The sequence below is a fragment of the Eptesicus fuscus genome, chromosome 14 (assembly GCF_027574615.1).
Source record: "Eptesicus fuscus isolate TK198812 chromosome 14, DD_ASM_mEF_20220401, whole genome shotgun sequence".
Taxonomy (NCBI): domain Eukaryota; kingdom Metazoa; phylum Chordata; class Mammalia; order Chiroptera; family Vespertilionidae; genus Eptesicus; species Eptesicus fuscus.
In genome coordinates, this window is record NC_072486.1 from 35,300,681 (window position 1) to 35,324,912 (window position 24,232).

The following is a 24,232-nucleotide window of genomic DNA, read 5'->3' on the forward strand; positions in this document are numbered from 1 at the left end:
GCTTCTGAAAAAAAAACCTGCCTGCTCTGAGTCCTTTGGACAGGGGCAATTTTCCCACCCGTGGTTATTTATTTTGACCATATATTACTACACCCTTTTCTCACCCAACTTCTTTCAACCTGGGCTGGACCTGCCTGCGCTCTGCCTCCTGCCTGCCTCCCCCTCCCAGCCTGCCTCTCACCCCCTGGGCACCTGTGCCAGCGTTTTGAATACCTAGATCGCTCTAGCAGTGGAACTAGACAGCTCAGAGCGAAGGCACATTTGACTAAAAAGCAGCCCTTTGCTCTCTTCGTCTGCTTGCTTCCCCTTCCTCTTTTCCCAAATAGATATGTAAACACATGTATTTTCTGTTTAAATTGAGCGAACTGGTTCTCTGTCTGTGCCTTGATTTAGCTATTGGGCTGAGCCTTGCTCCTCCCTTCCCTGCTCGGATAGGAGCACTCGGATCTGGAGCTCGAGCTTCCAAATTGAAGCTGGCCCCAGGCCAGGTGACCTTTTCTTTGTAAGTTTCTTTCCTAAGCAGAGTTGGAGAGTGGAGGGGGAAGGGGGGCGCGGGGAACTGGGATCTGTTTGGTGTTGTTGGGGAGGGGGGGGGGCGTTCAGTGAGGAAAGGAGGGGGTGGAAGAGAGTCAAGGGGCTGTTGTTAAACAGTTTCTTACCGTAAGAGGGAGTTCAGACCTAGATCTTTCCAGTTAATCACACAACAAATTTAGCTCATTGCAATAAAAAGCCGCTCGGAGCCGACTGGCTCTTTCAGGCACTGAGTCGCAGCAGGATTCTTCCACCCGGGCATCTCCTCCAGTGGGACCCGCCAGCGCCCAGCGCCATGTGGGTGACCAAACTCCTGCCAGTCCTGCTGCTGCAGCATGTCCTCCTCCATCTCCTGCTGCTTCCCATCGCCATCCCCTATGCAGGTTAGTTTTCTCTTCTTCTGCGTTGTTATTATCGTTTTCCCTGTCCCTTGCTAACCTATTCTTTTCCTGGCACTCTCTCTTTCCCCTAGCCCCAGCATCCTTTCTTAGCTCAGTATGTGGTATGGGTTTTTTTAAACTTCTCAATGTCCTTCCTTTTGATCTATTTGCAAAGCATTTCAGATGATAATTAACATCCCCTCAGTGTGTCTCCCCCACCCCACCCTCACCCCCTAGTGACCCAGCCCCTCTTCTCACTTAGCTTAATAGTTGTGGACTTGGGGGTAGGAATGAAGTGCTAACCCTGGCTGGAACTTGGATGGTTTGGACAAGTTTAAAGTTGAACAGAAGGTCTGGTCTGAAGAGGGGAGAGTGATGGTCAGTGGAGCAGGGATTCGTTTTTTTTCCAGAGGATACTTTTCCGTGACCATCCAGGACCCCACATCACTCTGTAAACACTCAGAGCCAAATTATGGCTTCATGCAGGTTTATATTTGGAGAAAGGCAGATTAAACTCTGAGTAGATGCATGTTATGAAAAATGAAAGAGAAAGCCTCCCTTCTAAGATCTCATTTTTTTCTGGGTATGGATGCCTGTCTTTCTGAAACTGCAGAGCAAGGAAGGCAGGAAAAACAAAATTGTCTAACTTTGATTAAAGCTGCAGAGCTTCTTTCTGCGTCTCCTTTTCTGCCCTGAATTTACAGGTTGGGAAGGAGTTGCTTGGGAGTACCTACTGCCTGGAAGTTGAGAAATGTCATTTGCTGCTTTGGGAAGTTTTCTGTTGTTATCAGGGCAAGAGGAAACATCTGCATTTGGTTGTATTATCATTGTAGTGGCTGGGATGCCAGCCGGAGAAAGTAGTGAGCATCATGGGTGGGCACAGGGGAATAAAAGAATGGAACAAATGCCTAGATGGTAGACATGGCCTTTTTATAATCTAAAACAGAGAACTGGCTGTATTTTGTAAGATAAGTTAAATATGAAGTCCGTCCGACCTCTGCTCTAGCTCTTGATGTAATAGAAGAGTTGAAAACATCAAGGATGTGCTAGGTGTTAAGAAATCGTTCAATCCACCTGGCTTTCTTATCTTTTGTGAATTGATCCTTTTGGAAAACAACACTGCGTTAGAAAGGTCCGTTTGAAAACAGGTAGGTTAGACTTCTGAAGAGGTGAAAAAGAAGTTAGTGCCATCACCAGGTTATCATGCTTGAGCTGTGTCATGTTAAAATAGATTCCTATAAGACATGGCTGGATTAGGGGAATTTAAGTATAAATTGAAACCATGGCTGATATTTTGAGGGCTTTCATTTTTAAAGATTGAAGTGCTGATAAAGTCTGAAATAGACTGTGGTTACCTGAAGTCATCTGTTCGAATGCAAGGGGAACACAGTGTGGAAAACCCAAACAGTAGATCAACCGTAGACAATGTCTACTTGCTTTTGGCATGCATCATGAAGTTTTGGCAGGAGATATACATTCGTAATTATATTTCACTTTGGCTAATGTTGAAATGACTGCGTTTCCTGAGTGTAGAGAAAACGCAGCCCAAGAGTGTGCTGGCAGGCTAGGAGAGGCCAATTGGGAATTACAGATATGCTGTGAATAATTCCTGAAGTGTATAATGCTCAAATTGTCATCAGAAGAGGGTTTGCCTTTGTTTGGGTGGCAAATTTATTTTGATAGTTGTTCTTTTTTTTTAAATAACATTCTTCAAAATGGAAAACATGGATAGCCCTCTTAGGACATAGAAAGAGAGTTTGTTCTTTTCAGTATCATCTAATGTTGAACATTAAAAATTTTTGTTGTTGTTACTTGCTTCAGTGATACTTTAAGATTTATCTTATTGTACATATTGTAAAGTCATGCAATGTTAGGAAAGAATTGGATACTATAGTAAAGTGACAACCAGTTCTGAGCAGAATGCATTATGGAGATATTTTACTGAAAAGTTTTTAAAGAAATATTCAATGCAGTGAATCGAAGCCATGTTTATAGAAGTTGTTGCACGGAGAATTACCCTCTATCTATTCCTAACTACACTGGAAACAAACATCCAGTCCCTTGTAACAGCTGAAGCATTAAATGAGCATCTAATGTGGGGGATATAAAGATGAACAAATGAGAAAGAAACCTACATTATTGAGCAACTGTTATGGACCAAGCTCTAAAAGTGAAGCTTATTTAATTCTAATAAGATTGGCATTGTTGGACTCATCTAACATGAGAAAACTGAGGTTAAGGACCTTAATTATCTTAGTGAAGGGATAGACCTGAGTATCTTACCCAAATCTATGTGAATGAAATATATGGGATTAAAAATATTTATACTGAAGCCAATAATTGTGAAATCAATTGAAACTGCCTTTAGAGAATCCATAAAGAAATATAAGAAAAACTATGGGCAGTGCTGCAAGTTTTCCAGTTGACAAGGTACCTGACAGAAACTGCATTTCAGTGTAGTTGTTTTGGTTGCTGGGTGATGGAGAGTGGTAGGCAGAAAGAGCAGAAGAAGAGACCAGGAGGAGCTTCTATGGAATGAAATGAAATGGAATGAAAGAGAAGGGAAATATCTAGGGAGGCCCCTAATCTCATACTGAACATTGCTTCATTTTGCAAATCTCTTTGGAAGAGATCCCTATGCTGCTTCTCAAATGGCAACATTTGATTTAAGTCTGACAAAATGCCTTTCTTCTTAACATCTTTATTTGTGATGCTGTTACCTACTCTGCAAAAGGGGAGATGATTGTGATTTCCAAGTCCTAGATAATAGCAATGAAATGCTGGACCAGTATTTATGATTCTTGTCTTTGAGGAGTTTAAAACCTCCTGTCACAATCATTCTCTCCCATTAATTATTTGTATACTTTCATCTTAACATCTTGCCACTTCAAGCTGTTAACCACTAATCATGTGGGTAGGTTTCTCAGAATATGTAGAGCCAGATTCCTGCATCTTTCCACACCCTGCAAATCCTTTCCTTGCACGATTTTCCTTTGAAGTCAATGGTTAGTCCACACAGAGAAGAAAATATATGAGGTACTGAGAGAAATGAGTGTGAGGCCCAGGGACCAGGGGGAGAAATGTGTCTTTCTTCAAGCACCTTGATACATTTGACCCTACTCTCTGTTTGTAGGTTTTCACTACAATCCTAATGATTTCAGTTCTAAAATAGGGACTTTAGGTTCTTCAGGAAACACAGCTTCTAGAGTATTTCCCAGACTAGGAGAAGAGGAAAGAGTAGTTACAATTTAAAGTACAGAAAACATGACAAAGTTGGAGTGATCTCTCACCCTTTGATTTCATTTCACTATTTTGTTTATAAACTTCAACTAACAGCCATGCACAAAATTAGTAGGGCAAAATCTGATCCAAAGATATTTTTGAGTTTCTTCCCAAATTAAACTTGTCTTTTAACTGTTTTCAGTAAAATAAGCATCAGTTGTTACTACATATGGAAGATAATTTTTTTGGATGCTGCTTTTTAATGACTTCTGTTTTGAATTTTTCTTTTATTGAAGAAGAAATTAACTTTTATAGGTGTATGGATTACATGATGTACAATTAGCTTGAACTTCACATTTTTGAGTACTTAGTTACTGACCCAGGAGAAATGACTGAATTATAAGGGAAAGCTTCTAAGTCATGACAAATGAATAGTGGAAAGGGAATCCTGGTATCTGGTTCTGATTGCTTCTCATTAGCTTTGTAGCCCAGACAAGCCTTTCACTCCTATTTGTTATCTAGTAAAGGGAAATCATGGATTTATTTGCCTTTTAGAATGCTTTTTGATCTTTACATGAGATGTAGTGATGGAAAAATTTATCAGCAAGCAAGAGTAGACTATTTTTATGAGGTAAGCCACACATTAACACATTTCAATAGGACAACTGAGGAGCTGTAGAATTAAACACAACCAGCAAACCCACAGAGACTTTCTTTCTCACAGTAGTCTTCAATGCTTGCTTTCATATTACATGGTATCAAGAAAAGAAGCAGAGCATTGACCAGGGATTCTATTTTTTTAGTAATTAGTAAAATACATATCTGAATTTAATATTTATCTTGGACTTTTTAAATTTCTCTCTCACTTAGATGTGTATAATAAATACCTAATACATGAGGTCATTTGTAATTCAATATTTTTAGTTAAAAGAATTCATTTGATATATATATAATTCTTCCATTTTGGTGGACAATTTTTAAAATAGATGATCTGCATCTATTAACTACGTTTGCCTCTAAGAAATATTTCTATTTGTGTAGGAAATCAGATGACTATTATGCTGTGATACACTTCATAGCACCTGAGAAATAGTCCACTAAGGTCAAATGAAGAAGAACCTCTTAATGAAGAAACTTATCTTCCATTAACATGGCCCTGTATTATAAACCAAATTTGAAAAGAATTGTACTATTTTTTTCCCCTTGGGAGAATAAGTTTCACTCTTATGCCAGAAATTAAAGAATAAAATTCCAAAAACAAAACTAAAACTTTGCATATTAGTAACATTATTTATCCAAATTGGTTTCCAAATATTTACTTAATGATAATAGTTTAAATAGCTCCTTTTAGTTCAACTATAATACAACTTGTATTTTTCTTAGATTGAGTAATTGGGATATTAGCATTTCAGGTAATTAAACAAAGTCATCTGGCGAGCCCATGAGAATGCCAGAATTATCATCTGTCTGCCAACGTTATGCAAGGCATTTGGTCCGCACTCAATAAAAAACATGTTGATAGATTATTTGGTTGATTGAATTTTTATGTTAAAATGTCGTTTAAATTACATCTGTTGTGCCATAGCCATTTAATTTTGTAGGGCAAAGAAAAGTTAAAAAATGAAAGCATTACTACAGAAATTAATACCACTCTTTTGGGCCCTGTGTTCTGGAGTTTTATAGAGAACTAGACATTTAGAAGACTTCATGTTTTCTCTTATTTATTGTGAACTTCAGGTTAGGAAAGACATTAATGAGTAGCATCTGTCCTCTTAATAAACCAACTGGAGCCAGTGGTTGCTGGCAAACTTAAGAGTACAATGCCATTCTTGGTACCTCACTCTACTAGCCATAGTTCCAAAGTTTTTAGACAAAATTTCACTCTCTTTTCTTGACACATTTCACCACATATAAAAGCCAGGAATGCATTGTCTGTTCTACTGTCCAAGTTACTTCTCTACTGATAGCTCTAATCTAAATCTTCATGAAATATTTACAAGCCATATTCTCACATTCTTTCTTAGCAATGCTAAGAGAAAAGAAGGCATCTTAAGTGTTTAAGAGTGGGGGTTCTGAAGCTAGGCAGCTGGGTTTCGAGTCAAATCTTCTAAATGGTCATTTTTTCCCTGTGTCTTGGTATCTACATCTTTAAAATGAATATATTATTACTGCCTTTCTTATAGGGTGTTCAAAAGGATGGACAGGCAGAGGAGGGCACAATCATGTCTATCCTTATTATGCAATAGCTGCAGTCTCTTAGACATTTTCATCCTCATGGTGAAGATGGTGATCATCATTACAAACCAGACAACTTTAGGCAAGTTGAGAATAAAGAAGCAAGTTCATGATACTCAAATGTTATTCAATAGATTACATCTTTTAGATGTTTTAGTTCTGTTCTCAGGTTTTTTTGTTTTTTAAATATATTTTATTGATTTTTTACAGAGAGGAAGGGAGAGGGATAGAGAGTTAGAAACAGCAATGAGAGAGAAACATCGATCAGCTGCCTCTTGTACACTCCCCACTAGGGATGTGCCCACAACCAAAGTACATGCCCTTGACTGGAATCGAACCTGGGACCTTTCAGTCCACAGGCTGACGCTCTATCCCCTGAGCCAAACCGGTTTCGGCTGTCCTCAAGTTTTTAATAGGAGGATTCATGCTATCTAGGCGCCTTGTCGAGTACTTCCATGAAGAAAAATGATGTTGTTACATTAAAGGATGAAGCTTTACATACATTTGATTTGCAGCATTTGGATTGATTTCAAGACAAACAGTTCAGTGATACTAAGAACTCATGCCCCCAAGCACAGAAGACACTTATGTAGGAAATGAGAAAAGCTAAAATATGAATAGTATGAAATGCTTTAAAGAGCAAGTCAGAAAAATGTGTCCACTGCCCCAATTTTAGTGAGAAGTTTCTTATCTGTTATTGAATTGGCTTGTCTAATTAATACTATAACTTACATACAGATCACTTATGGAAGGAAATGACAAATTTAATTATAGAGCATGATATGATATGCCCTGGCCCTTGCTTTCATACTGTTTGGAGAATATCATGTTATTTATTTCTTTAGAGTGAACTCTGCCCTAATTTTTAAAAACATCCTTAATTTGAAAGAATGTAGATGAGTGAAGTGACTCTACATGACAAGTTATTTATTCTTCACTGATTATAATATTCCGTTTTTCTCTTAACTATCTGAGAGTATCATTGCCTACCTTACTCTATCCCCAACTCCTGGAGGTCTAGTATGTTGTCAGATAAAATCATTATCTTGATCCTTAAGCACTTTTTTTTTTTTACATTAGCCTCAAAAGCATATTCCTTATGTGTGTTTTATAATTATTATTAATAGAAGGACAGAAGAAAAGAAGAAACACACTTCATGAATTCAAGAAGTCAGCAAAGACTACTCTATTTAAAGAAGACCCATTATTGAAGATAAAAACAAAAAAAATGAATACGGCAGACCAGTGTGCTAATAGATGTATTAGGAATAAAGGACTTCCATTTACTTGCAAGTAAGTCACTTCATTTTGTTCTTAGGATAATTTTCCAAATACAATATGTAATTATTATCATCATGTTTTTTGTTTTGTTTTTTGTATTTAATGTAATTTGCCCTTAAAATTATAAGCTTGGCTTTAGTGTTAAACACATTACAACAGAAGACTGAGCTCTCAGTTGATGGAAATATGAGTAAGGAAGCACATATAAAGTGAATCCACAGTGGCTTTGGTTATGGAATTTACATTTTCTCATCTTATAAACAATTGAACTTTAGGAACTGAAAGGTAATTAGATTTACTTTTATCTCACTTTTAAATGTTTTAAAAAACATTTAAAATATTCTATTCAGAGTAAACATTTTTTTTTTCTTTCAAGAGGAGTGAAGAAATTTTTAGAATATATGTTGGGCAATAGCCAAAATTTACTGTAACTTATGTCATTGTCTTTAGGGATTTAAATAAAAGGTGTTGAGAGAATAGGATTAAAAACTAGAGGGATTGGTGTCAGCAGCAGAGACTGTTTAGGCCAGGGTAGTGATGATGACATTTTAGATGAAAAGTGAGGGGGTAATTCAGAGAGGCATGTGGGGACTCAGAGTGAGTTTTCTTACTTGTGAAGTCCCTGTGTGACCTCACAGAGAATTCCTTACTACCTTGCCAGTAATCCCAGAGGATACAATTTGGAATTTTGGGCCATGAAGGTGACAATTTCATCCTAACTGCCCAAGGAAAATGTGTTTCCTAGTTCTTCTCCATAAACATTTCTCCCCTCACTTACTTTCCTCCCTTTCATTCCCTATGTCATCCCACATGTTAAAGGATTTAGCATGACACCCTGTAAATTTTAAATTCTGCTCTATAACATTTGGGTCATGACACATAATGGGAACACAGATTTAGTAATGTCATGGCAAGTGGTCTGAATTTCATCTTGCCTTTCTCAGAGAAATGAATGTTATGGGCCTGAGGGGAAAGGACATGGTCAGAGAATAACTTCAATAGATTTAGAGGGAGGAGAGACTATCTCCTTCCTATCCAATTACAACTCCTCTGGAAGTATTTTATAGCCAAACTGCCACTTCAGGGAGATATTTCTTGGCAAGAATAGTGGGGGATTGACTTTGCAAGTATTTTCCTATGATGATTCTGCTTCTTTTCCCTGGTTTTCTGATAAAAGCCTTGAGTTAGTTAAAAGTAAATTAGAGAAAACCACTCTCAATCAACATCTCAACTGTGTAGATTTATGGAGATGTTCTTCTGGCAACTGAGGAGGTTGGATTTACTGTATTTTCCCCTCTTGGGGTTGGAAAGGCAGGGCATAGAGAATTAGAGAACCACAATCATTGTTGGTTTTTAACTCTGACTCTGACAATACACTCTCCTGGATGAAAAGTGATGGGATAATTCAGAGAGGCAGTATTGCTACCTTTCAATTTTCACATTAATCAGCCTTATGCCTATTAAAACCAAACCAAAAACCTTTTCCTTTGTTTTATTTAGTAGAAACGAAAATGAATTTGCTTCATTGGAGGACACATGTGACCTGATTAATATACCTTTACATATCCCATGTATATGAGGTTTCATATTTTCCTACCATATTCTGGTTGAGTTAAATTTAGTCTCCAAATTTATGGCAACCTGTACAGAAAATCACATGTAATAAAACCCATGGACAGACAAAGTTTTCCTGCCTAGAAATTGTATCATCCTTCTCACTTATCTATCCTAATATGTGTGTATTATACATACGTGTTTGGAACCACTAAATACATTAGTTATTCAGAATTAAATACATATATACTGTGATACTCTGAAATTAGGTTCTTAATGAATTAAATGGTATTTTTGCCGACTTGTTATGTGGACTAGAATCATTGGCAAACAAGAGCAAATATAGGAAAATGTTTGGAAAATGCCAACAAAGCTGTGTGAAAGCATCTGGGATTGAGTTGGCATGGGGTGGAACGTTTGTCAAACACTCTTTTCTCTCGAGAAGGGATCAACAAAACTGATTGTATAGAGATTGAAGTTTTCCTTTGCTGGGTAGGAAAGATCACCAGAGTGCCTGATTCTAAGCTCTTCAGAAAATTGCTATTCATCAGTTGGCTCAAGAGAAGAAAACAGGAGGCTTTCCTCTTCAAGCCATGACTGAGCTACTCTTACTGGAATTGCCCTCCTGCCATGACCAACTAGGAAACTAGACAAAATAAATTCTTGAAATGAAGATAATTAAAATAAGGCTAAGATAAAGACTCTTAAAGTCAAACTTAAATTTGACGGCCAGGATCCAGTCCATATAAAGTGTAAAATGATTGAAGGACACAGTTTTCTGAGAGAATATGGCATAGTAATGGAAGGAGAGGAAAAAAGTGAAGGAAATCAGTGAGCTGGAAACCCTGTCCCTCACTTTCCAGATGTAACCACATTTGTAGTCACAGAGGATAATCTTGCATGTTCCCGATGAGGCTCCTGCAAGGTTATCTCATGTCAAAGCCTTATAGAAAAGTAGTTTATATATGTGTGGTACATTTTTATTTTAATGTAAAGTTAAGTGGGAAACTATTGGTTTATTTTTAGATGTTTGTTTATTTTTATATATGTTATTTATCTAATTACTATGGTCTCAAGATCATTTAACACTCTCCCCCCTAACACTACCGTAAGGAAATAGGGAATTTAACATGTATGGCATAAGCTTATAGTCTACCAGATCAAAATTCAAATCTATTATTAGCCAATTTTATCTTATCAAGTTATTCTGTCACAGCTACAAAAATAATACTTTTATGATTTGCTTTTAATTACTATGTCAGCTGTAAAATGTTTTTATAGGTAGATATTTAAAAATACAAAGCACAAAGTTTGTGAATATGTTTTGAAGTTATGGATATAGAATGAAATGTAGTAAATAAAATAATAAGTAAAATATTTTCTAAAATTTTATGTCTTTTTTATATTTGTTTTACAAAAGTTATTTCCCCTTATTGATATTATTTAAAAGTTGTCAAAATACTAAGAAATGAAGGCTTGTACATGGTGGCATCATAAGTAGCATAGTAAGGAATTTTAATACCATTTCTTAATGGGAAGAAAACACTTCAGAATTCCAACATCGGTTCTTATGTAGAAAATGTTATCAAATACTTTACTATTTATGGTTAAGAGATTTTTGCATTTATAATTTTAGTTTAGAAAGACTTTATATTGCCCTCCTTGGTTAAACCATGTGCCCAATCTTTAAAAACTGTATAAATAGTAGTATTCCTTCTTTTCATTCAGATATTTTTTTCAGGGCCTTTGTTTTTGATAAAACAAGAAAACGATGCCTCTGGTTCCCTTTCAATAGCATGTCAACTGGAGTGAAAAAACAGTTTGGCCATGAATTCGACCTCTATGAAAACAAAGGTAACTGGCCACTTTCTAAATATTCATAATGAAATCAAGTATAAAAATATGTAAATTCCTGCCACAGTTCTCTTTTCCATGGATTTTTCTGTTATATACTGGATCTATTATACAGTTAATTCATCTACTAAGACGTATGACACTAGAGACTTGATAATAGAATGACACTTTTGATTACAGAGATCATTTTCCAACTTCCCATAATTAGATGACCTCTTCTCAGTTTATTTCTAGGAGCCTCTCCTAGAACTGGTATTCTCCATGTCATTTTGCAAAGTGCCATCTTAAGCTACTAGTTTAAGACATCTTACATTACAGCAAATTTGGGGATTACTATAGTATTTTAAATTTTAACAACTTTAAATATCTAAGCTATAGTGATGATTGCTAATAATAAAAAAAGTGGAGATATTGAAAAAATAGTTGGATCTATTTCTAATTATTATGTTCTTTAAAACATTTAAAAATATACATATATATATATATTTTTATATACATATATGTATATATTATATTGATTTCAGAAAGGAAGGGAGAGAAAGATAGAAACATCAATAATGAGAGAGAATCATTGATTGGCTGCCTCCTGTACACCCCGCACTGGGGATGGAACCCACAACCTAGGCATGTGCCCCGACTGAGAATTGAAGCTTCATCTCCTGGTTCATAGGTTGACACTTAACCACTGAGCACACTGGCCAGGCTAAAAAAATTTTTTAAAGAAGAATTGAGACCAAACTTTTTGTTAATTTGCCTATTTTAGTATTCTAACATTATATTCACAAGGTATTTACTTTGTAAAAAGCAGAATTATATCAAATAATTGAAGAATGTTAAATAAATATGAATTTGAAAAGATAAATCTCTCATCACAAGAAATAGTTATGGATTGTATTTATGATAATAGCATTGATTTTAATTTTAATGCTTTCTTCAATCATATTGTCTTATTAATTTAGGTATTTGATAATATACACAGATATTTTCTTATAATATGGTACATGTCTAAATTAAATTAAGATTGGTTCATGGTAGAAAATAAGATGATCTCTATACACCCCAATAATTCTACAAATCCTAAATATAATTCATACTCTAGTATAAGACCATCTTCAACTAACAACTGTATTGTAGTTGATATTGTTTGACAGAAATATTCAGCATGTTTCAATTTGATTGCCCTGCAATTTAGCAGTGGAAATATTAGTAAAAATATGGAAAAATCAAAATAATATAATTATCTCTCTCTCTCTCTCACACACACACACACACACTCACACACACACACACGTACAAAACCCACACCATTTTACTGAAAGACAAATTAGTTATTTTTATTATTTTAAAGTAACTTTCTGAATTCAATATAGGTTTTATAAATCCATTAATTTTCATTTTTAATATTTTCTTAACATGGTCTGCATAATTTAGCAAATCATTCTGCCAAATTAAGTTTGTCTGGGCAATTGAGTATAGAAACTATGTTAAATACATAGACTAATATCTTCAGTTATCCAACTATATGCTCACAAAATTAAAACTTCTCAATAGACTTTTTGTTGTTGTTGTTTTGTATTATTCTGAAATGTATTATTTTGAAAATATTAGTAGAAGCTTTAGGCAAGACATTTCAATATGATTTGAAAAACAGTAGTTTACAAGTGTTAATTACTTAAAGGTTTGAATGGAAGTTTCTTTTACTTTTAGATATATACCGCATGTTACTCACAGTTACAGCATTTTTCTCTGCTTTCTTCTGATAGACTATATTAGAAACTGCATTATTGGTAAAGGAGGTAGCTACAAAGGAACGGTATCTATCACTAAGAGTGGCATCAAATGCCAGCCCTGGAATTCCATGATACCCCACGAGCACAGGTAAGAACAGCATGAAGAAGAGAGGATAAACTTCTTTTTTTTTATTATGTGTGTTAGTCCTTCAGAATAATTCTACAGTTCTATAATAACTTAGACAACCTTGCTAAATTATATTAGGCCAAGGATTATGTGAATCCATGACTGGTATTTAGACAAAGATGAACAAATTAATCATTCAGATGTGGCCTAACGTCATCCTATCTCAAAACTTCAATTTATAGATCCTAGTGTTTGTGAAAAAATAATGGAAACATAATTTTAAAAGATTCCTCCCTCCCTTTGCCTTCAAGAAGGTTCTGCATTGTGCAGCTGGAGGTGGAGAGGTTGACTATAAATTAGAGATGGATCACATTCTGACCTTACCCAGTGGCCAGGCCAAATGTTCTTTAACCATGGGGGTTCTCAGCCTTGGCTGCACATTAACATCACCTGCTAGAAGCCCATAACAAATCCTGCCACCCAGGTATCAGCATAGACCAATTAAATCAACATTTCTTGGGTGCAATAACCCATGCACCATCATTTAAAAAAAATGCTCACCAGATGATTCCAAAGTACAGTCAAAATTGAGAATGTCTGCTAAAAACTCATGCCTCTGACCAGCTTTCCTGTTTTACCTACTGTGCAATGACTGAAAACAAACAAAACACAACCTTCTCATTCCTTGGGAATTAAATGTCTACACTTAAAATTGTGTTCATTATGAAATGAATGCTTTTTAAAGACTAGTAAACATAGTAGCCATAGGCTCATTAGTCTGAAAGTTGGAATCATAATGGAGGAGAAACATAGATATCTACTACCTACTAGAGAACTAAATTTAGCCAGTTTTCAAGGTTTATTTTACAAATAATTTTAACTGGAACTAAAGTAGTTGAAAAACAGCTCTCCCTGGTTATTAAATGCATTAGAAGATTCAGATTACCATGTGCCAGTTACCTTGCTGAGCAGTATACCGGGTCTATCACCTTTAATCTTTCCAAGAAACACATAGTGGATCGTTTTATTAATTCTGTTTTATATAGGGGGAAGCTGAAGCACAAAGAGCCTTAGTAACTTTTCAAGGTCATTCACACCTAGTAAGTGGGATGGCCAGAATCTGAGTCCTGCTTTCAACAAGCCCAGGGCATCATACACTTAGCAGGTCAGTAGGACACCTGCTGTCACTTGTTTTTGCAATAGTGAGGATAACTTTGCCTCAATGAATCCACTTTTTATCCCATTCCATTAATTTTTTTGGAGGGTATAATTATGAAAGATGATTTTACTTCAGTAAACAAAGATGAGTAAATTGGCCCACATACAAAGAAAAAGAGTTTGTTGCTCCACATTGGGATCAAACTTGTGATCTCAGCCTAATTAATACCAGATAATAAGTGTCCAAACTGATCAGCTTTCCAGTGTCTCAGTAACAGAAAATAACTAATTTTTTCAAATTATTGATTTTTTAATTTTTTTATTTTCTAACTTTATTGTTATTGTTGACACTATGACAGATGTCCCCATTATCCCCTCTTTGTCCACCTCCACCCAGCCCCCACTCCCCCTTCCCTCTGGCCATCACCACACTGTTGTCTGTGTCCATGGGTTATGCATATATGTTCTTTGGCTAATCCCTTCACCTTCTTTCATCCAGCCTCTCCCTCCTCCCTCCCCTCTGACAGCTGTCAGTCTGTCCCTTGTAACCATGCCTCTGTTTCTACTTTGTTGGTCAGCTTATTTTGTTCATTAGCTTCCACACATAAGGGGGATCATATTTACTTTTAATTATACACAGATATCTATGAAATGGAGAATTGTCCTTATACTTAAAAAACAAACAAATAATTCGTTTTGTCCTCTCATAAGTATGTGGATGGTGCCATTCCCAGGATAGTACGGAAAACATCTTATTTAAATACATAGATCTATGCTTTTCATGAACAAATGAATAGCATTTGAAATCAATCCAGCCTTAGTTAAGGAGAGTGCACTGGACTGACCCAGTAGAGGTCTTATTTCAATCCAATTTCTCTATGATTGTGATTCTCTGCTAGAGGAGTAAATGTGAAATAGATCTCCCTGGGAACAGGCTTTCCAGTCCAATCAGCTATTTTTCCAACAAACATTTCCTTGAGTTTAGGGCTGAGAAGATCTTGTACATTAATCAAAATTTTAAGAAATTCAGTGGGAGCAACACTTAATTATCATCAATTATCAGCTTATTAAAATATCAACATGATTGCTTAATACTTTGAAGTGTTAACTAATGATTAACTTCATGGGAAATGGAAAAAGAAATATATACATGTCTCTGTCTAGAGGAATGATTTGTTGTTGACTCCCTAAATTGAAATATTTTACAAGTAGCTTAATGGGAAGATGATGATAGATGATGAAATTAGTATAGAAACTTAACCAGAAAATCAGGTGACCTGATATCTACACCTCTATCTTTCATTGGCCACCCAGCATTCATTAATGAAGCAGATGATGGAATAGTTCAAGTTTCCTATGAACACCATTTATATTAAAAGAAAAGAAAAGGTGACTAGCACCAGAAGATCTAATTTATATTTCAAAGAACCTTTAAATATAACTCAATTTTAAATATTTCTTTACTTATCTCTCGTAAAGCCTTGCCAACAAGGACAAAGAACCAACAATACTATATATGTAAATAAAAGTTTATTACAAATCCTGTTGACTGGCATAGGGCTTTGGTATAACAGGTTTTCATAAACATTTGTTGAATGAACACAAATAAGTGAAAAGAGCCCTAACCGGTTTGACTCAGTGGATAGAGCGTCAGCCTGCAGATTCAAGGGTCCCAGGTTCGATTCTGGTCAAGGGCATGTACCTTGGTTGCGGGCACATACCCAGTAGGGAGTGTGCAGAAGGCAGCTGATTGATGTTTCTCTCTCATTGATGTTTCTAACTTTCTATCCCTCTCCCTTCCTCTCTGTAAAAAAATCAATAAAATATATATATATATATAAAAATAAGTGAACAGAGCGGGACTAGGCTTCAACCCTCGGTCAGGTACAGGCTGCCAAAAAAAAATCATGCTAACACCACAAAGCACAAAGGAAAACCAGTTAATTTGGGTAAAAAGCCATATATGCCAAAGAATGAAGAGAAGAGATGACCTGGTATTCTTGTTACCCTGCATGCCTTAAAGAGGAATTCAATATGAATTGATAAAGAATTGTGAAAAGAAGCACATCTTTTCTCTTCATTTCTCATTTTGTTAACTCTAGTGGGACAAGTTTATTCATTTTTCAGCCACTTTTAGGTTTGATTTACATTTTATCTCCTTTCTATTTGTATTTTTCCTACTAAGTTGTTTATTGATTCATTCACTACTTCTTCACAGCTTCTTTTTTGCTTTAAAAATCCACTGGAAAGGTATATGTGTGTATATGTGTATATATTTATTTGTGTGTGTGTGTGTGTGTGTGTATGTAGAACAAAAATATTCTCTAAAGCTATACAGTTAATGTGTTCATTTAATATGTGCTAAATCCATTATTTAATAGTTTCTTAAGTAAACTGAGTATGTAAAATGATACAAAATGAAGGACTTCATAATAATCTAATTCACTCCATTCATCTTATACATCTGGAAGTTGAAAACCCCAAAAGTAAATAAGTAATCTAAGAACTGGTGTCATATATGGCAGCGATATAAATTTTGTGATTAACAATAACTTATTCTTACTACTCTACTATACTAAGCTTTTCCATAAAATAGAGTTATAAGAGAATTTTCTAAGGTAAATTTGATTAATACATTACTTTATGAAAAAGAGTAAAATCAGTTTTGAATCTATCAGAACAATAGTATTTCATTATAAAGTTACTATCAAAAATTGGAGAACTGACAAAAATGAAAGAAAATAAATTTCAAGCAATGGCACATACAAAAGGTATCCTAAATTATTCTGGAATAATAGGATTAAAACTAAGACAAAAGATGACTACTTTTTTCCTTTGAAAATTAAAACTCTTAGGAAACTGTGAAATCATACGAGCTTTACTTGTTCATTCAATTGTTTAATTTTTACTTCCACAGAGTAAAGACTACTAAGTGGAATGTGCTTAATAATAGGTAGCATTTATTGTTAATTATTCTGTCATCTCTTACAAATTCTCAAAACAACCATATACTGTGTAAGATATGGTAACACAGTATACTGTGTTATAAGTTATGGTTATATTCATTGTACAGGTAAGCTAATAGGCTGAGAAGCCAAGTGAGAGAGTTGAAATTTGAGTCCAGGTTTCATTTGATTCTAGACCCTTTGTTCCTGTTACTTCATCAAGCTGTTTCTCAGTTGTTCAGAAAATAGGAGGAACATTCTTCATAATAAAAGCAACAAATAAACAAGTAATTATGTGGGATAAGCAGTGTAACTGTGAGATTTCAAGGTCAATTGCAGTGTTTCTTCAGTTCTCTCCTTAGTGGCCTTGCTCAATCACTTGCTGCCTTTGAATGAAAGCTTTGAAATTGTGGTACAAACGATGTTCACTAGGTTCTTAAATGTTTGGCTCTTGGAAAATCCAGACATGAATGTTGAACATGTGAATTGTTAGCTAAGTGTTTATAAAATTTAAGGATTTTAAGAATGGATGGGAATAACAATTAAAGTTAATATACAGGATGGGGCAGAAGTAGGTTTACAGTTGTCCATATGGAAAACAATACCTAATTAATAAATGATAATACAGGAATAAACTCTGCGTTTTGCATACTCACAAACTGTGAACCTACTTTTGCCCCACCCTGTAGATGGAGGTCTGAGTTAGAATAAATGTGTTTTTTACTTTCAGGGAAAATATACCCACTAATTAGTAAATTTAATAGGCCCAAAGTCAAGTTGCATGCGCTTATACTGTAATGATTATCATTTTAAAACTAGCTTTTTGCCTTCGAGCTATCGGGGTAAAGACCTACAGGAAAACTACTGTCGAAATCCTCGAGGGGAAGAAGGGGGACCGTGGTGTTTCACAAGCAATCCAGAGGTACGCTACGAAGTCTGTGACATTCCTCAGTGTTCAGAAGGTAAATGAACCTGAATGCCGTGTGGGGCCCTCTGCTCCTCCTTTGCGTAGATCTGCAGCTCGCATGAAAGGTTAAACAAAGACAAACCGAATCGCAGTGAATATGTTGTTTATTCAAACACAACCATAGAGAATTAATTGAGCACTTTATACACAGTTTTAAAACCTGATCACCACCAGATGAATGCAGAATAAGGAAGCCAGTTATCAGTTTGTGAGTTTAGATAGAGCCTGAGGCATCATTCTGGGGAGAGTATAAGTTCGGACTTTTTCATTAACGGTGTGGAGCTCACCTGCCTCAAAGTCTGTTTCCATACATCCTCTGAAAGGAACCAGATGAAACTTAGCTCGTTATGAGTAGAGCTAATTCTCTATTCATCAAACTCCTGCTTACACAGCAGCGGTGCAGCATTGGTCTATGAACCCAGAAGGGCATATGGGAGGGGGGGTCACTGGAATTGGACACACCTGTGTGCGTTTTGCTACAAATGTGACTAGAACCAAATCTAATACATAGACTGGACCACTGTTCAGAATAGTATCTGAAGAGATCAAGGCTGTCTTGAAGGCAGGCACCCTAAATCCATGTCTATGTTTTTACCTCCTCTCACAGCATAAGAGGGCACTGTCCTTACTTTTGCAATGGAAAACTGAATGACTGACGAGAAGGAAGAGTAACCATTTCAGCATTGTATGCCGTTTAGTTTTCTTAGTTATCTGGCTACCGAATAGAATAGCTGTTCTGTCAGAACCTAAAATTCTGAAAATCCAAATGAAACATGGATTTCATTCTGATAGAAATTTAGTAGGATTTCAAAGTTCTTAGGGGTGGGTGGGGGTGGGGTCTGCTGAAATACTGTCCAATTTTTATAGTAAGTTATCTTACCTATTTGTTAATGAACCAGTTTTTTAAAAGACATTTCTTCCATAAATATCAATCTAATATTAGGTTGATAGTATCACATAAAAAATATCATTGTTAGTTAATTGTCACAGAGAAGGTGGATTTGTTTTCTGTTGTTAGTTAATTTAAAATTGACATCATGTGCCAGAGCCAGTTCTATCTCTGTTTGTAAATCCTTACTTTTCATTCATTCCATATCGTATTCTGTTCACTATAACTTCTTCATCATTGTTTTCTTTTCTTTTAAAAAATAATAAACTGATCTGTGATAACATGATGAACAAGTCTGTTTTGTATGAATAAGTCTGTCATTAATGTTTGCCTTAAATTTACACCTGGAAGAAAATAACGTGCTTTTGGGAAACTCTCCATTATCACCATTTTTTGAGGTTGAAAATCATTGCAAGGAGTTTTGTAATTGATTTTGTTTGACCTTGGAAAGTGTTTTCAAGGAAAATAACGTGGTCAAACTGTATGTTACCTGTCTGGTCTGTATGATAACGTAACTTTTCAACCACTGGTTTATAAGAGAGACATTTATCAAAATACACTGGCATAGATCTGAACTGATAGTTAATGTAGAACAAACATGCTAGAAAAATAAGTAATTGTAAAAGTCCTCTTTCCAGTTACTCTTATGTCATTAGATTATATATCTCTAACATCCTTTAATCATTTTAGGTCATTACAGCTCCCTTGGAAAAGGGCATTGCTCATTAATATAATGGTGCGTGAGGCTGATGGTTACAATGGCACTGAAGGTTGCAGATATGCTTTTTCTGGAAACAATTAGAAATCTGACAATAGTAGAAAAATGCTCCCGTGAGAGAAGTAAACCAACATCTATCTGCCCTATAGGCTAAACATATCTCAGAGAGTATGAACTGAGTTGAGTTGTGATGTTTAAATTTATTCTATAATGAACAATATTTTAGCAGGATTTTAATAAAGAGGATCTAAAATAAGAAGCACTATCAATACATGAATAAAGAAAAACAGCTCTTTATAAAATAAGTAATAAAATACTCAAAATAATGTACAAATGATGTTCATTTATATTAAGATACATATATAAGGGGGAAACCTCAAAATCTAGAATACTTAATATCATCAGTGAGTCATTTTCATCTGTGTATATTCATTTATTAAATGGCAATTTCCAAAGGTTATATCATTATGGATGAGGTAGAAATAATCAAATAATTTTGGATATTTAAAATTAAGCAAGAAAAATGCCTCAAGTCAAACTTCAAACTGTTCTTTTAGAAAATACATGTAGAACAGTATATATTTTTTTGAAATATTTGTAACAAATTTTTGACTAAATACTCATCTGAAATTTTTTAGAAAGTTTGGTTCATAGACAATATATATCTGATATGTAATGGTTAATATTATTTTCTTATAATTTAAAACTTTGAAATATATTAAGCATTTCAGTAGAAATGCCAATCTTTGATTCAAAGATTGTGGAAAACTGAGCTTTGTAAAATCTAATTTCTTGTTTTAACATTTGCTTGGGATTTAAAATAAAGCCAACACTAGTCAGTGGAACAGATGTCTTTTTAATGATTGTCAGATATCCGAGTAAATACATTTTAAGCCATAATAATTATTTTTTAATGTCTCACACATAATATCCCAAATAATACTGTGTGTTAAATCCATACTCTGCATGGAGAAAGACTTTATAAAAACAAAGATTTAAATAAAACTATTATCTATAAATGTGGATTTGTGAGACTATCCATATTTTAAATATTCAGTTTTTCTGAAATAATCACCACCATGGAATTTGCTGAGAAATACTTTTGAAATATCTCTTTTAGTCTGTAAACTCAGATCACTGTGGTTTTAGGATTGAGAAAAATGGAACACAATATTTTTTGAGTTAGTTAATATGGTGAGAAAGATGTTAAGTCAATCCTACTTATGTTACAATTATGTGTCATTTTATAGTTTCCTACTACTACTTAGGTCAAAACTATATTCCAAAAAAAATTCTACTTATGAATAGAAATATTTATTTAGTTTGCATTTATGTGATCTGGATTAGTATTTTACTTTTTTGTACGTTTTGTTTCTTTTTTTAAAAAGAAAAGAACTTGCTAGAAGGGTTAAATAATACACTTACCACAGTAAAGAGAGAGGGAAAAAATAGAGCAGGAGGGCAATCCTCACCCTCTTGAACTGTTAAATAGATTATGCTTTCACCTGGTTCCTTGAGTAGGTGGACTTAGTTTCTACCTGTCCTACCTGTACCGCTTAACTTTGAGCTACAAAAACTTAGAAGAGTCTTAGAATTCTGGAAGTTTGAAAAGTGACTGTGAGTTTAAAGTCTGGCTTTCTTGAGGTAATTTTTTAAGACTAAACTGATGGTTTGACGCAGAGGTAACACAACAAACCTTGGAAAAGATGGCCAATCTACTTGCTTTCCCACGGCCTCCTTTTCCACATGCCCCAGTAGGTGGAAATCCAACAGGAGGACAACCTACTGTTATAAACAGGAGAGCAAAAGGTAATTGGGACAATGTTGAAAAACTCAGGGAGGTTGACTTTCTAAAATTATTGTTATCAGTCTACCTTAAAGTATGACTAGTTAGAATGTATAGAGGGCACATTAAAATATGTAGGACACAAAAGCAATGAGGGAGAATGGAAAGAACACTGGACTATGGGTCAGAAGACCTGTGTTCCAAGCACAAGTTTGACATTTTCTCTTTTAGGTAAGTCCTTTAAGATTTTGTGAGTTCTTTCCTCCCTACATAGATCAGATGATTTTTTATACATTAAAAGTACTGAATAATCAAAGAATATGTAACGATAATATATTTAGCATCTCACTTCTATCACCATAATACATTCATTGACTACAAAAATCTAACATCATTCTTGTTAACTTTTATTATTAAAAAAAAAACTCACTAGGTCTGAAACTGCATCCATAATTATCTCTTCGCTTTACTATAAACATAGCATGCTAATTCACATTTCTATACCATTTCATGGTATTTTGCCCCTTTTTAGCTTAGCCAACTCTCATCAAGGACCAGGTAAAATCCACTCTCTTCTAAAAAGCTATTACTGACAAACACTTAGAACTTTTAGAATAGAACAGATTATCTACAAACTTGCTACTCACCATGAGATCCAAGTACCAGAAGCATCAGCATCCGCTGGGAGGATCCCCACCCCCAAAATCCTTTATAAGAACTTGCCCTTTAACAAGATCTCAAAGTGACTTTTTATGCATATTCAAGTTTGGAGAAGCACTGGTCTACCACACTCATTCTAGAAAGTGGTTATAAGAAAATAAAAAATCCTAAAGTCCCCAGGAAAAATGTTTTATAATAATCCCCATAGTACAGCTTCCTAGAGAATAACTTTATGCACTCGCGTGTAAGGGGATATACTCTTATAAGCTGCATTTGCTGAAGGAGACAAAATAGATATATTTTAATTCCTTGAGTACTATATAAGGTTAGAAATTGCGTATGTGGGCCCTTATCTCTTATGTCTGACCATAGTATTTATTCTGTTTTCTCATTGAATTGCATTCAGTTTTTCATTCAATTTTATTCATTACAAAGGAGCAAACAACAATGATAAACATCACATCATTTTCTGTGAAGATATCAAACCTTGCATTCTTTTAAGAAAGGGAACTAAGTCAATCTGTACCACATTCAAATGGAAAGCTCTTATGTGATCAGGCATAACCTATGTTGAGCATTTCAATGTTGAAGTGACCTTGCCCAAACAGAGAACCTTCATCAATATCTCTTGGACCCCTGTAATGTATAGTGCACATGCTTACAGACTGTAGTCTGGGAATCTCAGGACCAAATGAGAGGAAGCTGAATTGGTCCCTTGCCTTAGTTCACAGATTAAACTACATGAAAAGTAGATGTATCAAGCCAAACTGTCTCATGTTTCGGAGAGTTAATAGTTAATGTCCTATTAGATTATACAAATCAAAGGTTCAAAGTGATTTTTCTGATATTATACCCCAAATTATTACAAATGCTAATTAGGCTAGATCGTGGTAAGTAAAATGAAACATTGACATCTTTGCTCCCTTTCAGCTAAAGTTAGATGTTCAGTAATCACAAGATACAAATGATGTGTTTGGGGAAGTTGGCCTGATCCGTAGGAAAGCCAAGCAAAGATTTATTCCACAGGTTGCCTGCTGGACCACAAATCAACCTGTCCATTTGAGAAGTATCTTTTTCAGATAGTTGATGTGATTCAGGGTTTTCAGTGTGACATAAGAGGCCAGCCAGAAGAGAACTATTAATTAACCACATAGAATCATCAGTAAGATTCTGCCTAACTAGGTCAACTTATACATTTTAAAAACAGTGAGTACAAGGAGTTCAATAGTAGGTCAACTTCTATCCTAAGCTAGATAAGAATAAAGCCTGCCCAGTTATTCAACATGGATATTTGCTAACAGAAAGGAGCTATGCTTTCTTCTTTTAAAATATTCTTTGAATAGTAGCAGATTTCTATTCCAAGCTGGTCTCTACAACCTGTCTCATCCCAATTTGGGCATTGATCGTAGGAGTAAGATGTATACTCATTTCCTGTGCATGTAATTGGAAGTTCGGCTGAGAGAGTGGCTTTATTGTACTGACAGTATAACTACTGAGATCCCTTGCAGTTTAGACAAACCAAGAGGAAAACCCCAAGGCTCTATCTGATATTTCCAGTTTCTAAGTACCTCTGGACAGTTATTGAAAAATTAGAAAGGTAATTTCCTGGCCCTGTGGTAAATCTGTATGACACTGAGTACAAAAATCTCATTTAAGCTATATGAAAAGTTCTTTAAGGAGTATTTTATGTCATTCTTTATGGACATTAAGCCATAATTTAAAGTTAAAATATGTAAGTTTTTCTAGAAATCTCTTTGTGAAACAGATGATTTACTGTTCTTTAAATGGAACAGTGGTGTTTTTGATTTTTCTGTCAGAAGCAATTAACATGCCATGCTTTAATTTTATTAGTAGAATGCATGACCTGCAATGGGGAAAGTTATCGAGGTCCCATGGATCATACGGAATCAGGCAAGATCTGTCAGCGCTGGGATCATCAGACGCCACATCGGCACAAATTCGTGCCAGAAAGGTAAAATACCACCAACCATGCTACCAGTGATTCTTTTCTCAAGCGGTTATTTGCTCCCTGACAAACTGAAATGGAAATTCTCTTTATACAATGTTTTCTGGAAAGTCTTGGGCAAAGGGATTTATGATGAGGTGTGTGAGTGCTGTTACACTTCTAGTTGGTCTTGGCTGACTAGGTTCCGATTCCCAGAAATCAGGACGGTCCTGAGGAGCACCCGTGGAGT

The 24,232-nt window shown here is 35.3% G+C and overlaps 1 protein-coding gene across 1 annotated transcript in view; it reads left to right on the top strand.

Annotated features, from left to right (window-relative positions):
• Positions 1–442: 442 nt before the first annotated feature.
• HGF (hepatocyte growth factor) overlaps positions 443–24,232 on the top strand; it is a 62,798-nt gene continuing 39,008 nt past the window's right edge. Inside the window, exons 1-7 of the mRNA XM_008149569.3 lie at positions 443–502; positions 803–914; positions 7,496–7,661; positions 10,945–11,057; positions 12,821–12,935; positions 17,837–17,979; positions 23,889–24,009. Coding sequence (XP_008147791.2) covers positions 827–914; positions 7,496–7,661; positions 10,945–11,057; positions 12,821–12,935; positions 17,837–17,979; positions 23,889–24,009 — 746 coding nt within the window. The 5' untranslated portion in view covers positions 443–502; positions 803–826. The remainder of the gene's footprint in view (positions 503–802; positions 915–7,495; positions 7,662–10,944; positions 11,058–12,820; positions 12,936–17,836; positions 17,980–23,888; positions 24,010–24,232) is intronic.